At 38.0% G+C, this 16,853-nt stretch overlaps 3 protein-coding genes across 3 annotated transcripts; 1 reads left to right on the forward strand and 2 right to left on the reverse strand.

Annotated features, from left to right (window-relative positions):
- Nucleotides 1–1,487: 1,487 nt before the first annotated feature.
- Nucleotides 1,488–7,553, reverse strand: zcchc8 (zinc finger CCHC-type containing 8). Its single transcript, XM_014468747.2, has 14 exons — nt 7,331–7,553; nt 7,171–7,213; nt 7,008–7,082; nt 6,621–6,723; nt 5,359–5,436; nt 5,165–5,268; nt 4,884–4,949; nt 4,743–4,803; nt 4,504–4,640; nt 4,237–4,379; nt 4,009–4,112; nt 3,707–3,793; nt 2,823–2,943; nt 1,488–2,726 (listed from the first exon to the last, which is right to left on the reverse strand). The coding sequence occupies exons 1-14, from the start codon at nt 7,551–7,553 to the stop codon at nt 1,930–1,932; spliced, it is 2,142 nt and encodes a 713-aa protein (XP_014324233.1). The 3' UTR covers nt 1,488–1,929.
- A 70-nt stretch (nt 7,554–7,623) lies between these two features.
- On the forward strand, nt 7,624–10,420 carry LOC111610334. The gene is made up of 6 exons (XM_023344048.1): nt 7,624–7,634; nt 7,944–7,999; nt 8,093–8,181; nt 8,334–8,463; nt 8,585–8,718; nt 9,190–10,420. Exons 1-6 carry the CDS (start codon nt 7,624–7,626, stop codon nt 9,964–9,966), a joined length of 1,197 nt encoding a protein of 398 aa, XP_023199816.1. The 3' UTR covers nt 9,967–10,420.
- An 814-nt stretch (nt 10,421–11,234) lies between these two features.
- Nucleotides 11,235–16,600, reverse strand: rsrc2 (arginine and serine rich coiled-coil 2). The gene is made up of 10 exons (XM_005794965.2): nt 16,475–16,600; nt 15,080–15,221; nt 14,782–14,822; nt 13,646–13,809; nt 12,975–13,106; nt 12,751–12,867; nt 12,523–12,608; nt 12,178–12,437; nt 12,001–12,090; nt 11,235–11,912 (listed from the first exon to the last, which is right to left on the reverse strand). Exons 1-10 carry the CDS (start codon nt 16,478–16,480, stop codon nt 11,727–11,729), a joined length of 1,224 nt encoding a protein of 407 aa, XP_005795022.1. The 5' UTR covers nt 16,481–16,600; the 3' UTR covers nt 11,235–11,726.
- Nucleotides 16,601–16,853: the final 253 nt, after the last annotated feature.

Raw genomic sequence — 16,853 nt, forward strand, 5'->3', positions numbered from 1 at the left:
ATAGACCAAAGATGTTCTATTCAAACAAGACCAAACACTCACGTCGCAAATATTTGCCACGTGAATAAATCCTTCAATAAATAATTTTAGTTAAATTAAAAACACTTGGATACATGTCAATAATTTCTTACAAATAAAATTGAATGTAAAAGTTGTTTTTTTTAAAATAACTTTATACATATGACAATTGCATAAATAGTTGATGTTTTTAATTAAATTAGAACCCGATGTTACAGTTTATCATAAATTCGCTTTATTTCTCAGCCTTCCCAGTTAAAGTCAGGGGGCGGGACTAATACTGCTTTAGACATACAGTAAACAAGGTAATTGGTTTGTAGTTAAGTGTGCGGATTAAGCAATCAGATATGAAGTTTAAATACTTCATGTATGCCAGTGTTTGTCAAACCTGGTCCTCAAGGCACACTGACTTGCATGTAGACGTTTCCCTGCTTCAACATACCCCATTCAGATGATTGCAATTCAGCAAAAGCCAGTTAATCAGCCATCAATTGAAATCATGTGTGCTGAAGCAGGGAAATGCAAGGCAGTGTGCCTTGAGAACCATGGTTGAAAAACACTGATGTATGCAATTTATTTTAAGAGATTTAACAATTAAATTCCGCATTTAATATTTACCAAATTTATATTTATTCAGTTGTCCAGATTTAATAGCCATATTTTCTAGTTTTGAATTTAAATTTTATTAAACCACAATGGCATGCATGTGGAAATAACCAGCACCAGATTTTATACTTGACAGCCAAAGTTAGAATAATCACCCTTCCTGTTGGTCATAAATACAAAGGGATTCTTGAGATGACCTCTAGAAAAAAGGAATAATTAAAAAAATACTATAATTTATTGCTTCAAAACATAAAGACATACAATTAAAAATGTTTTTATATGTTAGGTTATGTAGACCCTTTAGTTCTTCACTCTCCATCCTACTTGTAAGACAAGAACACATTTAAACGTATCCACTTGTTGCAAAAACAGACCCCTGACCTGGAGGTAGCAGTAGACCTTTTTGTGGTTGTGAGCTGTTTCACAAAAAACTTTTACTTTGAAAAAGAAAATTAAGGACAGGCTCAGAGGTCACTATAAGGACTATGTACTTGTATCCCTTCTGGTGTATGAATACCTTGAGAGCCCCAGTAATGAGCTGAAGAGTTTTCCTGGGGTGAGAGATGTCTCTTCAACCACCCTCTTCAGGCTGCAGGAGGTTGCTCCTGCAGCCTGATCTCTGATAAGACATCAGGGGTGTCAAACTCCAGTCCTCAAGGGCCACTGTTCTACAGTTTTTAGAAGTGCCACTGGTACAAAACACTGGAATGAAATGGCTTAATTACCTCCTTCTTGTGTAGATAAGTTCTCCAGAGCCTTGCTAATGACCTAATTATTCTATTCAGGTGTGGTGCAGGAGAGGCATATCTAAAAGTTGCAGGGCAGTGGCCCTCCAGGACTGGAATTTGACTCCTGTGGGATAGATGGATAATCTGTGTTTCCCTGTGGCAAAAATCTGGAATGGTCAATAAGATTTTTATGACACATGCCAAGCATGACTGGTGGTCCAGTTTCTTTGCTTTGTAACCATTTATTCATCCCAGTAAAAATGTAGACAAAGTAGTAAAGTAAAGGCGGAAAGTGAGAACACAAGCATGTTTACTTAAGACCTTCAAAGCAAGCCAAATTTGACAAGACAAAAAGCCACTTAAACATGACCATATAAAAATTAAACACTTTACAGATTTACATTAAAAAAAAAAGCATACAAAAAGGTAATGTTACTGCAGCAGAAATTTAAACTGTGCCTTATAGCCTTACAGATGACCTGGCCAAAAACAAAAAAAAATGATCAAGTTTAGTGAGGAAGAGAAATTTTGGTTTTAAAATGTCCATGTTGTGTTCTGAATCAATGTGACAAACATTTCATTTTCTCTTTGACAAGCTTCGAGGGGAACCTTTTAGTAAGTCTCTGATTTTCAGATACGTTCCAGTGGCTTCAGCTACTTCCGTGTATTCAGGAGTGTCTTCAAATTGAACAATGCCAGCTGCAAATTTGCTCCTATGAGGAACAGCTATGATCTTCTCAGGACTAAACAAAACATCTCCAGCCCCGTCATTTGGGATCTCTGCATTTGGGCTGTCAGGGCTGTCATCTTGGAGTCTGACAGACTCTACATCGGGGCTCTGAGGACTTTCGTCCTCTACTTTTATGGGCCGATAGATTGGAGTCGAACTCTCTTGTACAGCCGGTTTCTTTTGATTCTCACTGTCACAGCAAGATTCCGCAGGTCTCACCGTGTCTACCGTCTCATCAACATCTTCCATTTCCGTGTCAATGTGTGCTGGTGTGGAAGCAGTGGGCGAACTGGAAACAGGTGTACCTAAAGCCGGTGTCTCACTGTCACTATTCGTGGCTGTGTCAGCATTTTCCAGAGCCGCCCAGATCAACCTCTGCTGCTCTTCTAGTTCCTCCAGAGTCAGATCGTCTTCTGCTGCCTCGACAGTTTCATCTGCTAGCTGCACTTCCCGTCTCTGCAGAGCTGGAGAGCCGTTGGTGGGAGTTGGTGGAGGCGTCCCTTTAGGGAGAGGTGGGCGAGTAGGCGTGGAGGGAGGAGTGCCCAGAGGTAATGGAGGAGGTGAGCTGTAGCAAGGGGAGCCTGGAGGTAGGGGTGGTTGGAACTGGAAGTCACCAGATCGATATGAATATGGTGTCCCTGGATCTGGGGAAAGCACAATGGAATGACTATTATTCTGCATTTCAAGTTAAGTTTCAATAAGACATAAGTGAACATCAATTCTGGGAAATGTTGCAGTACCTGATTCAATGTCCATATCCGAGCTTCTGTCTGAGTTTTGATCTGGGCTAGACTTAGTCTTCTTCCTGAGATGAGGGGATGAGTCGAACTCTTGTCGCCTTTTGTTGCAGGAGCCACCAGGCTGTTGGCAAAGAAAACTGAGATTTTAGGGCTCTGATCAAGCAGTGCAGCCAAAAACAAGTTCCTCACAAAGTCAATAATGTTTTCCAATTCAGAGTATAGCTGAACAGTACATAAAAATGTATCAGGTAAGGGTTTCATATCAGGCAATATCGATGATTATTGATTAGGTTTTTTTATTTGAATATCTGAAATACTGCTAAACCGGTCACATCACCTCTCCGGTTTTATCCACAATTTGTTTTTAAGTTGTTGCACTTCTTCTCTCCTTTCACGCCACATCGTTGTTTTTCCATTTTTAAGCAGCTATGAGGCACGATGGCGAGACCTGAAACTGCTGCTGTGCAAGCTACTCAACAGGTTGTTGCTAGGTAACCATAGAGCGAGTGAGTTGCTAGGTAACTGATGAGTGAGTAAGTTAGTTAATGTCATCAACCTTGCTTAACTGGCTATGAGATGGTAAGCAGCTAAAGCCTTTTCGCTGCCTACATCTCCCAGGATGCTCTGCAGCTCTGGATCAGATTTCAGTGAAATTACTGAACATTCTAACTGACGTTAAAGATCACGTGTTTACCGTGATATATGTGATGATTTATCATCCAGCCCTATCAAAGAGTCTTCCTTTTAAAAGCTTTATGCTATTGGTGTCCTTATGTTGTAGAAAGTTGATGCAGACATTGCATGAAAACGTACAGAAGAACTGGATGATTTGATATTGTTGAGTTTGGACATAAGGAATGAAAAGTCAAAACTGTAAGCATTACCTTAGGGAAGTTATTGGACAGGTAGGCTGCATAGTTTTGCTTCATGTGGCTGGTCTGCATTGGAATCGAACCATAATGCATAAACTCCTGTAAATCAGACAAGAATATAACTTTTTAAAAATGCAGAGCAATTACACCAGATCTATCCCAAACTTCCAAATTTAATAAAACTATGCAGTCAATGCAATAATGGATATCTAGAATAGAGTTGTTGTTTTTTTTTCAAATTCAAGACTATAGTACCTACAGATTTTTAAAAAATTAGCGCTCAGTATATAGCGTTTGGTTTGAAATGTACTTACATCTTTAGTTTGATGTGCAGGCACATTAAAGCCAGGGAAATCCACCAGTTTGGAAACATCGTAAGAAACGTTTTGTGAAGTGCTGCCGACATCATCATTTGATACTACAAAAACAGGAGAAAAAACTTTGTGACAAGGTCCAAATTTTGTGCAACCAAAATACATGTTAATTTTATTGAAGAAAAAAAAAAAACAGACGGAAAACATGATTACAAACAGAAAACATACCATTTCCATCATAGAGTGATAAGCCAGAGTCTTCCATCTCTGCCTCTTTGAGCCAACCTGGTGGATAACCCAACTGCCTCATCCGATAAATTAGAGGAGGGAGGGTGTTACCGGCTACTCCCAGTGCTGCTAAAAGCTCCTCGCTGTTTAGAAATTAAAATGAAACATAATTCATTCATAAATATAAACAAATATGCGCTGTCTGATTTTACTGGACGTTGTGTGTGATCGTTGTTTCTTTTGGTTTGCACAAATTATCAATCCTACCTTAAGACTCCAGGTTTGAATTTTCCGAAGCGCTCCTCGACTTCATCAGCATGGTAACGCTGGTTGCTCTGAGTGACCTGGCTTGAGTTCTGATTAAATGCTTTTCTTCTTTCACTTATCGCAGCCATATCTTTAGGCTAGGGAGGGAACAAAGTATAAATGCAGAAAGTTAAGTAGTGGTTTTCCATGTTGAGAGTTTTACTTGGATTTCTGCCATATTAGTAGCTCCAGTCGAGTACCTGGGGACAATCCCTGAGCTGATGAGCGCTGGAGCCACAGTTGAAACACATAGACTTGGGTCTGTGAAAATAATCATGCCACAAATGTAAGCATTTTAGTAGACGAATTTGAAAACTTTAGAAATAATTTAAGTCTTTTACCTTTTGTTTTTAATTTCCATTTCTAGTCCATCTGTTCCAATAACTTGGTTATAAACCTGCTGGTAGCTGTGCAACAGTTCAGGAAGGTGTACTACTTTTTAAAACATTTTTTTTATCAAATATACTTTGATACAACAGTTTAAAGATATTTGGTGAATAGTCATCTATTGCTTTTTTTCTGTCTTAGGTTTTTCTTGAAACCCAAATGACATCCAAAGCATCTAGAAATAAGCTGAATAAAATCCCTGGGAAAATTGCTAAATAAACCATTTCAAAGATACGTTGGAACGTCCCATCCATCAGTCAACTGGGGGTTTTCATTCACCAGAGGCTGTCCAAGTTTGTCAACACTGAAGGTAGAAAAATATAAAACACTCCCAACAACCTAAGAGACAAAATAGTACAATAATATAAAATTCTCCTTTTCTTATGACAGCATGTTCTGCATTATGTGGAGATAAATTTAGGCACTTACTTTAAAGGCTTCTGTTGTAGTTCTCACACTACTGGAAGACAACTTATCAGGATCTTCATCCAACGCAAAAGCTGAATTCTTCAGAAAGTGAAACATGTTTCAGTGGAAGTTTATTTAAAGGGATATGTCTGGATTTTTAAAGTAAAGTTAAAAAGGTTAAAAGCAGCCAACATTTCCCCTGCAGTAGATTATCATTTCAGCATCTTCATTTAGCATAAATCTGTATTAGTTGGACTATGAGACTGAAACTAATGGCTTGCAGTGACACCTGAGATGCACCAAAAGCCAAATTGACTTTTGGTGTATAAACAACTCCAAAGTCAAAAATGTCATGGCGGTTTATACAAGTGCTACTTTATGAGCCTTTAAGTCGTTGGCATGTTTGCATTGGGCTGTAATTTGAAAAGCCAATGATTATTTACACAGTAAATTATTTACATAATATGAAACATGCCAAAGTTGGAACTAGTAGAGCAAAGTAATTGGTTTGCAAATTAACTACATTTCCAATAAGCACACATTTAAAGACATGTCCCTACAAAACTCTGGCACTTGTTTCACAAAGATTAATATGTGGTTTCAACAACCTGGTTCAAGCACAGAGAACACCCTACATTGTAGTTGGGCTACAACCAAACAACAAGAAAACAACTTTGGAAGAAGCCCCAGACTTAACACACTGTATTTGCATTTTGTTGTGATAGGTAATTTATTAGTTTATGACATCTCTGTTTTCATCCGTGACTGGAGTCTGAAACAGAATATAGCCTCTTAAACATATACAAATGCACACAAAAAATGATTGCCAAGTAAATTTATAAGCAAATTAAAGGCAAATTAAATTACATTTTACATTCTATATCTATAAGGCTCAAAGATATTCCTGGTCTGACCATGACACAAAGGCAGCCAACTGTCTGTATTCCTCCTTACGATGATCCTAAAACTCAAGCCTGGTGATGTTTGCCCCTAAGATGAAGGTGCAGCTATTGTGGTTTTCCTTTGAAAGTGTAAAAAATAATAATCATCTGTGAGAAATACTTTACTTTTGCCTAAGAATGCATTTTGAAAAGTCACACCATTAACCCATGCAAAGCAAAATGGCTTGCAGGAAAAACTTTGATATTAAAATGGATATGCTGATTTACCACAGGTAAGATATCGACGGCTTATAACTCTCTAGCATAACCACACTTTAGAAATCCCTGGACTATCCCTTTAAAACACAATTTTGAAAATACAATAAATTTCTAGGTAAATACCTGCGGTTTCATGTGAAACACTGATATCTTCTTTTCATTGTCTGGTTTCTGGTGCTTCAAAATTACACTGCAGACGCAATCTTCGATTTCTTGGCGACATTGTCTTGAAGAGAAACATTATTTAGTATTCATTTTTCCCACCTTTGTTTTGAGCTGTTCAATCTGAACACAAACCTTTTTGTTTCATTAAAATGTCAAAATGCATCTATTGGCTAACATCTACAGAAGCCACCAATCATGCAAAGGAACATAGACTCTACATCTATTTTTTTTCCAGTAAATATTATTTAAAAGTACAGACATAACCAAAAACACACAACTGTTGGTTTCTCCTTGACTGTTTCCCATCTTACTGAGCCCCTCTGAACGGTGCAACATTGAACTTACTTTGATATAATATTGTTGGCGAAGAGGATCTGAAGAAGTGGCCCGTCGATGTTTACATCTCCCACTGTGATGCCGCTGTAAAGGCAGGTAGAAATAATGTGCCTTTAGTTAGGTTTCGTTTTAACTAAAGTGGACACACTCAGGTTTACAATTAGAAGATTACCTCGGTCGTGTCAGGATATTGAGCTTCCGTCTTAACACTTTATGTGAGCTAAACGTTAAAGAAATAGAGAGAGACAGCGAAAACAATTGCATATTTTACAGCTCGAGAGCTTGCAGTTGGGGCTAATGATAGCAAACATGCTACACTGACGCAAGGATATTCTCCTCAGAAAGCCTCTCGATGTTATCTTCACACTCCTCCAGCCTGCTCCGGAGCTCGCTCGCCTCTTCGTTTTCTCCATCGTCCTCTGTGAAGTGAATGTGTCTTGAGACCGGTGGAGCAGAGTCCTCCAGTTGCTGGAAAAGCTCACTGTCTCCGAAATCAACTTCGGCCATTTTTAGCCTTTCAGCGCTAAACGGAAGTTCAGTAATGAAACGAACCATTTTGTGCGTTCATTGGTTATTTCCCTGTCACGTGTTTAGGAACTAGATTCGCTCATTTAATCCCACAGTCATGTATTTCAGGTTAACAGACGTCAAACAATGTGAAACAATCTTGTTTTTTCATCCATTAATAATAGAAAGTCAAATTAAACGCTTAACAGACTACACACAGTGCAAGTATCTAATTCTAATGGTTGCTAAGGCTATCAGAGCAAACTGCTATGGGTCTCTGGGTAGCAATGCATGCCACATTATTCAGAATTTTGTTTAAAAAAATTTGACAAAAAAAAGTTGATTCATGTTTGTCTGCTGTATCCGTAAAATATTATCTTCCAGTTGGTGGCGGTAGTGCGTCAAAACATCCATTGCTAACCACCATTAAACAAGTAGAAGAAGAAAGAACGGCATCCTGCCCGCCCGCCAGAAAGAAGAAGAAGAAGAAGAAGGTAAACATACAATTGATACGCCACATAATGCCAGCGTGAGAAAAACTATTTATTTGCTTGTAATTATGTCAAGCTGTTCACCTGCCCCGTTAGCTTTACCGCAGTGGGAAGGAGGCTGTCGGAAAATTCGTTTTATTTGCTTAGTGAATCCAACATCGTTCAGATTGAGCAGCTGTCTGCAGGTAAAATCTTCTGATCTTGTCGCTTAATTTGATTAAGATTTAGTTAAAGTCAATATCTAAACTTTAAATTTGTGTTACAGTTGTCAAACACACATGTTTATATTAACTGCAGTCAAATAACATAATTCCGTGTTTCGTTTCCTTTATGCCAGGATTCGGTAATTCCACTGTATTTAGGAGCTGATCTCCTGTCCAATACTGACATCCGGGTGGAAAACCATCCCAGGTACCATGCCAAGTTTGCCAAGAAAGGACTTGCCACTAAAGTACACTTTTCCTCAGGTAAAATGTTTTACTGATCATATTAAATTCCAATGGGAATCTCAACACCATGGCTATTGCAGTGTGGGCTATTATTATCTTACTGTATTTAACCTATTTTATTGTTGTGTGTTTGTTGCAGCTTTCAGATTCCAGGGATTGAGGGTTCCTGCTGCAAATAACAGCTTGTGGTTTTACAGCATTCAAGGACTTTTCCGCTTAGCCTTTGAAATATACAATAAGCAAGAGCAGCTTGCAGTGTTGGAGAATTTCCAGGTACAAATGCATGCACATTAACCTGATTATATTAGATTATTTTCTACAGTTTTGGTCATAATTCTACGTAAACTAAAAAGTGAGCCATTTCTTTGAAACTACCTGAGTATCTTTCACCAAATATAAGTTGGGATATGTTTATATTTGAACCTGTGTAGCTTAGAGAAAATCTGCAGTGTCTTTAGATGTTAGTATTAAAAATAATTAAAAGCCCAAAATTATATTTACGGTACTTAAGGATAGGAGTATGTACATTTCTTACAAGATATGCTTGTGTAGATTCTCAGTTGTTTTGGATGTGACACTCCTCGGGAAGTGGACTTTTCTTGTTTCCTGAAGACGTTTCATGTCTCAGCCAAAAGACTTCTTTAGGGGTGAAACATCTTCAAGAAACAAGAAGAGTGGCTTCTGTGTCATCTGACTCTTACTGGACATGTTTAATATATAATTCAGATTGTCTTTTCGTCGCAGGATGTCTGGAAATCACAGATAAACAAAAGCCCACTGGAAATGAATTACAGCCTCAATCTGCAGCTTGACAATCCAGCGTCTCCAAGCGTGGCTGACAGAGATTTGGAAATACCTGGACATGATTTTAGCCAAATTAACGGGAACGTCACGCATGCATCTGCTGAAGACACAGCTGATACAGCAGCAGATCATGATTATTGTACTTTCACCAAACAAAGCTGCCAAACTGAGCAGATCCATCCCGCTGTAGCTGCTCTCAGAGAAAAACTGCACCACTTGGATGACCAACTCCACTCTCCCCCTCAAAGCCGCACAGATCGCCTGGAAACTATGTTGCTGCTCTTAGAGAAGATTGATCGATACATGACTGGTAGCCTAGATGAAAAGGATGCGACTGACGCTGTGTTAGCACTACTGAACGCTGAAGACTGGAGTAAAGACTCTGTGTATTCGAGTTACATGCTTACTTGTATAGGACGGTGGCTTGGACAGCAGTTTCATGCAGCCAACAGCAGCATCAGCCAGAAAGTAGAGAGTTTTAAAGTTCAGCACATCGAACAGATCAGTGATTTACCACCTGCAGAGGAGCTGGCTGCAGAACTGTTTCCAGAGGCTATGCAGACACTGCTGCTGCACTGGATGGGCTTGTGTGATGAGTCGACTGAAGGAAAGAGACGCAGCGAATATCCAATCCTGCTTCTTATTCTGGAGTTCGCAAACCATAACCTCATTACCGGTGTCGCTCACGTGCTCTACTCAACTCTTATATGTAAATGAGAGAGGATTTCCATAGAGCTACCAACATAATACCTGCACAACTCTTATAGATGGCATTTTTGTGTAAATCACTTCTGTCGAAAGGATAAATAATTGCAGGATCATTGTAGGTTATAGTTTTGTTTATCAACTGTCTATGAAAACATTTCATTCATAGAAATACTTTACTGTTGTTTAGAACATAACTTGATTTTGGCAAAACATAAGTTGCACCTATATGGTCATTTGTTTTGTTATTTTGCATCAAAGAATAGGAAGTAATTTTTCCAAGTCCCAGAGTTTTGCATTAGCCCACAATAATTGTCCTCAAACTCTGCTTTATTTGAATACTTATCCTAATATTGTAATATTAGGATAATATTACAATATTGTATGAAGGGATAATACACAATATTAGGAGAAAGTGGGACTTATTTAAGTCTTGTTGCACTGACTTAAATAAACAAATACTCAACTAAACCATATTCATGTCTTTTTGCATTGGATTAATTGTAAACATAGTCCACAAAAGGTGAGTAATCTGTGCTGCTCCTGCTTAGAAATTTAAAAAAAAAAAAAAATCTCAATATGCTTTTATTGAAAAATTTGCATCTGTCTACATCTGCTCATTTGGCAAAGAAACAAAACAGTGTTGTTCATCAAGTGGTTCTAAAACATTTTATACTAAATTGAACCATAAACATCACCATATTTTAGAGGCATGGGGCACCTGAATCCATGGCACTTTATTCAACAACACAGTTTAAGTAAATGGTCTTTTACTTTATGTAACTCTTTATCAAGTCCAGAGAACTCCAAAGTGCTTCACACTACATTTATTCACAGACTGATGGTGGCGAGCTACTGGAAATCAGCCAGTTATTCCAGTTCTGCTTTTCTTTGGGATATTATCTGGGTTGACTAATGGTTACATTTTAGTTATTTAGTAACCTTTTGAAAAAAAAAGAAACATCTAGTAGTAGCTTTACTGTACCCTACTTTTTACTTCTACTTGACTGATATTAGTTTGAAGTACATTTACTTGAGTACAACTTATAGTTACCTCACTCAGTGAAGAACAAACCTGTTCATAAACATGTGCTCATATATCAATGACCATTACTTTTTTCCCCCAAGACACAGTAATGTAGGAGAATCTGCTGTTTGGTCAACAAATATAAAATAGAGGCTCAGAACTGTTCAAAGGACAATGTATCATTCACCCATGACATCAATGCAACACATTATCAACTGAATGTGGTTTTGTAAAACACAAAGTGATGCATGAAACCGTTTTCAACACAAAATTTATTATATGAATGAGTGAAACATTTCAAACTCATTTCTATCCAAAGCAGTCAAGGAGACAAGTGTTTATAACAACCCATGATTGATTTTCCCCAATGACAAGTGAAGATGGGGAATTCCGAAAATGCTACTGTGTCCTTTGCTAAATGAATGTAAACAGCATCAACTTAAACCACATCGTACTCAGACAACCACACATCAATATATTTGTTTTTCATAAAAAAGAATCACATTATTAAAAGGAAATATCTACTTCACCTTCGCAACCACCAGTCAAGATAACGCCTCCTTTTTCGCCGCAGACGGAAAGATTAATAAATGCTGAGACAAACTCAGCGTCTTACTATATACACGTTACAATTTATGAGGCTTTTGTCTATAAATAATATACAGATTCAGAGCAACATCCATGCAAGCTCGAGGGCTGGCAATGAATTATGTGATGAGATGAGGACGAGTGCCGAGGTTTGGCACTAGATGGAATCCATCCCACGAGAGAAAGAGGAGGAAAAGCCAAGTCCCATTCCTCTCTGGGTGTGTGTCTGAGATCGAGCCATCTCGTACTGAACATCGAGGTTCTTGAACATCTCCTCTTGCTTCTGAAGAGTCTTTAAGCCTTCATCGTTGAGTTGTTTGGTAGCTTCTGCATCATCCTCACCCTGCAAACACACAAAGGGTAAAATATCCTTTTACTCTAAACTAAAACTCAAAAAGTGGTTAAAATATGAAAGAAAGTAAGAGGTTTACCTTAATGCCCATTAGCTTGCGAAATTTAACATTCTGGTCCTTGTTTCCAAAGTTTAGTTTCTCCCACAACTCAGCAGTTTGTGACTTTTCCTTAGAAAGTACAAAACCAAAATATAAGTATTTTGGTAAGCAATCGTTGTCAAATATATTCACAAGTTTCCAGAAAAACAAACGTACCCCGTCCTTCTTCCCCTGCCATAGCATTTTCCTCTTTTTCTCCTGTTCTGCAAACTTCATGGGGTTGACAGCAGACGGGTTGTAGTAACTGGGCACAGCGATGCCAGTCTCTGCGAGGGTTTTAGCTTGAAGCGCTGCCATCTGTGCAGCCATGGCAATCTGAGGAGTGACCTGCGTCCCAGAGGCCAGAAGGGCGGCCACGTTCAGGCCAGGGTTCGAGGCAGCCGCCGCAGCAGCAGCTGCAATGGGGGCGGCCACAGCTGAGGACAGAACGATGAGCTTTAGCACCAGAATCTGAACAGAAAGATAAACATTGTGAACACTTACTCAGCAATAATACATCACCTGCAGCCATTTCCTGCTGTTGCTGCTGCTGTTTCTCCAACATTTCTTTCTCTTTCTGCTCTTGTAGTTTCTTGGCTCTCTCTAGTCTGGAAAGAAAAATCAAAAAAACATTGACCTAATTTTCTCTTTTGTTTAAATTAAATCACATGATTCTCGAGTCTGTATAAGAACTACACGCACAGAAGCCTCAGAACAAACTTTGCTCAATTAACAAAAACATTCCTTTACCTTCTGGCTAAAGCCTCTTGTGCATCCATCGCTGTGTTTCGCCCACGGAAGACCAGTGGACTAACAGACCTGCTTAGACTCTTTCTGTGCACTTTTTCGACCCTCTTCTTTCGCTCCCTGAAGCAATAATTAATGGAAAATTAGGAAGAATAGTTTGGGTACCTCCACTCTCCTGCCCAAAATTGTAAAAGTTACAATAAATAATTTGATTTTAGAACACTCACTTGCTTTTGCTACGACTTCTGCTGTGGTGACGATGTTTGGTTCTGGAACCTGAACGAGACCTGGCTTTCTTCTTCTTGTCCCGGCTGCGCGATCTGGACCGCCGCTGATCCCTGCTTTTGCTGTGATGCAGTCTGCAGTAAAAAATAAAAATAAACAAATTGCTGTATATAAACTGTAAACAAACACAAATCCAAGAGATTACACAAATACAGCCATAATTTTATTAGAGTTGCCACTAAAGATCATTTATTCTATCGATTATTTTGTTGACTACTTGATTAGTCGGATAGGTTACTTTAGACCTAAACCTGCCAGTGATATAAACAATTAAGGGCTTAACTGCATGGCCCTAGCAAAGTTCATTAACTGTCAGAATAAACTGAAAAACATGGTGAAAGAGGAAGTCTGGCACCATGGTTTTTGTATGTTTCCACTATAATATCCACATCAAATATTATTTATTTTATTTTGCAGCAGTAAATCACAAAGTCTTTCTAACAGCAAACAAGCAGTTGGTTTTGTCTCAAACATGACGTTCCGTTCAGAGACAGTTTGTAACTCACAGGAAATATTTTGGGTGAAGAAAAAACAAATCCATAATCCATAGCATTTCTCTCTTCTCTGTCACAAGACAAATCGCATGTGAAAAGAGCTTATCAGTCGGACTAACCTCTCTCTTGAGTGTGACCTGGACAAGCTCCGCCCCTTCGAAGACTTCCTTTCCTTCCGCCTGGATCGGTCCTCTCCGTTCTCTGCTGGATGTCTCTCCTGCTCTTGATGATCGTCTGATTTTCTGTGAGATTTTGATGGCTTCTCTGAATCCCTTTTTCGTGCCTGTTTTAAGAAGAAGTTGTCTCTTTCAGGAAAATAGTGCAACAAAAAGAGTTAGTACCATGGCTTAGAGCAAAAGGTTTGTAAAAAAAAAAAATCTGACAAGACGAATTGACCTTGTCATTTCGAAACCCATCTTTAAAAAACAACAACATAATTCTCAGATCATGACTGTATAAGTGGGTATTTCTGAGTATGCACTATTTTGGCTGCACTGATAAGGAGACCAAAGAATAGCAACAGTAACAAATGAAGCCAGCATTTCTGGAACTTTTTGCTAGATTTGATGACGTGCATGCAAATGTTAAATTCTGACTATCAAGGCAGAAACTTCGAATTAGTGCTAAAAATCCATTAACAATTCAATGACACCTAAACACTCTGAACTGGACCAACTTAAAGGTTAAAATAGGGATGGGCATCCAACTGATTTTGTGTTTAAGTTTAAAGCATTTTGAGATTCAGTGAATGCCCATTCCTAGCTGCAAGAGATGACAGAGTTAATGCCACTTTTTCTACAAACATTGTGAGACAAATAGGAGTTTGAATGGCAGATAGTTACCTGTCCCAGTAGTAGGCATATTATTTTGCTATGTCAGCAGGGTCCTCTGTTCAGTCTCTTCGTGCATTAGCACGCTGAGTATGATTTATTGTAGAAATGTTATCATGTGATCTCCACACAGGATTTAACAAAAATAAAAGAAAAAAAGAAGCTATTTTTCACCAATTTATATGTTTACAATAATCACAGATATCCAAGGACACAAGCTTCCTGCGATACATGTGAGCATTAAGAGGGCAAAAAATATCCTTTTGACATGAGCCTGTAGTCCTTTTTTTTGTTCTGAGCTTTTCTATCATACAAATGTTGAACTTAGGCACCAAATACTCACCATGACCTAAAACTAGCAACTATGGTGCTTTACAATCAAATTAAAAATGTTTTTCATTAAATTAAATGAATATATTAATTACCTCTTTGCTCCTGCTCCGACTTCGTCTGTATTTTCTGTCACCTAGAAAAGACAGAACGCAGTTTTCCCAACTGATCAGAATATAAATAAGGGAACCCATTTGGCAACAATTGCATAACAATCCCACATACAGAATGGCTTTGAGGGGAATAGACAACTATGTAACATGCTTACATAACAATATATTTTAAGTAACTTTAGGCATTTAAAAAAAACTTTATTGATAATATTTTGGAATCTAATGGCCAGCTGTGTAAAACCTTTCTAGTAGAGACTATGTACCTTTTCTAAGCACTTACGTTTTCGTTCCCTGGAACGTGACCTTGACCGTGAATGGTGATGTTTGGAGAATCGGGGAGACCTAGAAGATTCCATGCTGTGCTTTCTTCTGTGATGAACTGGAGAACCTGATCTGTTCAACTCTGCAGAGTCGTCGCTTGCCTGAAACAAATGGGTCGATAAGTAAAACCAGCAGCAGATCAATCTATTTACATAGAATAGACTCCAGAGTAATACAGTAACCTAAAGTGCTGACAGAACAGAAATAATGGCAGTACCGTAAATATTAAAGGGTTTGCTTTGCTCTTATCACTCTCTTTATTTTACTTGAGTTTTTCATCATAATCAGCTTCTGTGATATTTTGAAATATTTAATAATCTTAACTAGGCCATCATCACTGTCTCACGCTAAATCTCAAAATTTCAGTCTACTAACTCATCTGCCGGATTAAAAACCTGCCAGATTCCACTAAAAATGGAAAATACTGGAACCACCAATTTCAACTCTTATTTAAAATTTTTAGATTAAGATTTGGACTTGACATAGTGTTTTATTTAAAAACAAACACATGCTGAACACAACTTTGTTTTCATGCAGTTGATTCTCTGTTTCTGTTTGTTTAATTGACTGACAACAGCATAACAGGGCCGTTAATAATTATGGGTGGGTTATATTAACCAAAAACGCAGAATATTAAACGCATTATTGAAATAAAACTTTTTTTTTTTAAAGTTTGGGTCACAAACTATCAAACTTTTCCATCTGAATTTAGTGACATGACTCCAAAACTTTCAGCCTTTAAAATGTCTTAAACATTTAAATTTCAGGCTGCATACACAGTCTTAGTATCGATTTAGAGTTTTTTGGGGTGCCCTTTTATATGAATTAATTTGTTTAGACAAACAAATACATAAAAGAAACTGTCAACACACCTATTTAATGGATAACAAATGTCCAGATTTTAGTCCAATATGACACATTCACTAAAAATAAAATCCATTATCTCAAAACACACATCATGAACATATTACAGGTACTAAGCCTGTTCCAGCTAGCGGTACGGTGCGTATTTATTTAGACCTGAATGGCGTTTTATTAGGCTAACTTTACAGTTGCAGCCAGAACAATTACATATTTAAGTACACAACTCAATGCTGTACATTTTAGCGTGTGCTAATTGGCTGGTTCACTTAGTTTCAAAGCCGTAATTTGGGAAAGAGAAGTTAAATATGTGCTAACAGCTCATATTTTTTTTCTATAGCCAGTAGCCATGATGTCGCTAGGCTAACAACCATCGACCGTCGCCATCTTTAAGAAAAAAAATCTGCACCACATAGTACATTTTTACCAATATTTTTTGTTAAAACCGCTTCTGTTGAGCACATATCAATGTAGTTGATGTATTAGTACTTACCGACATAATCCGGGGTCACCAATTTATACGGAATAAATCCTTTTTGAAGCGGTTCAACGCAAAACGGTAGAGGACTTTACTTCCAGCCAGGTCGATGTGTTCCTCAGCTAGCTACTGTGCTGGGTTGCCAGTTTGAACCGTAAATATGCTTTCATTGCACTAAAATCGTCAGTGTTGTTAAAGAATGCATAGAAACGGGATCATTGGAAATGTTTAAAACATATTTTTGCAAATAATATGGATATAAATATACTGGGTATTTATTCCATTGACAAAACGAATAAAATAAGTCCTTAAAAAACCGCTGAAAAGGTTTTTGCATTTGAGCACTAATGCCCTTCGACAGCAGTGTTTGACATAATACGTCTAATTTATTTTT

This window comes from Xiphophorus maculatus, chromosome 12, assembly GCF_002775205.1.
Source record: "Xiphophorus maculatus strain JP 163 A chromosome 12, X_maculatus-5.0-male, whole genome shotgun sequence".
Taxonomy (NCBI): Eukaryota; Metazoa; Chordata; class Actinopteri; order Cyprinodontiformes; family Poeciliidae; genus Xiphophorus; species Xiphophorus maculatus.

Excerpts from the sequence above, each read along its gene's own strand:
- zcchc8 (XM_014468747.2), bottom strand. The coding sequence starts at position 7,553 with ATGGTTCGTTTCATTACTGAACTTCCGTTTAGCGCTGAAAGGCTAAAA. Across the intron at positions 6,724-7,007 it reads GCCAACAATATTATATCAAA|ACAATGTCGCCAAGAAATCG; the intron begins GTAAGTTCAATG and ends TTTCTCTTCAAG. Across the intron at positions 2,727-2,822 it reads GGATATGGACATTGAATCAG|ATCCAGGGACACCATATTCA; the intron begins GTACTGCAACAT and ends TGCTTTCCCCAG.
- LOC111610334 (XM_023344048.1), top strand. Across the intron at positions 8,000-8,092 it reads AGAAGAAGAAGAAGAAGAAG|CTTTACCGCAGTGGGAAGGA; the intron begins GTAAACATACAA and ends CTGCCCCGTTAG. Across the intron at positions 8,182-8,333 it reads GATTGAGCAGCTGTCTGCAG|GATTCGGTAATTCCACTGTA; the intron begins GTAAAATCTTCT and ends CCTTTATGCCAG.
- rsrc2 (XM_005794965.2), bottom strand. Across the intron at positions 14,823-15,079 it reads ACGTTCCAGGGAACGAAAAC|GTGACAGAAAATACAGACGA; the intron begins GTAAGTGCTTAG and ends TGTCTTTTCTAG. Across the intron at positions 13,107-13,645 it reads AGGTCACACTCAAGAGAGAG|ACTGCATCACAGCAAAAGCA; the intron begins GTTAGTCCGACT and ends TTTTTACTGCAG.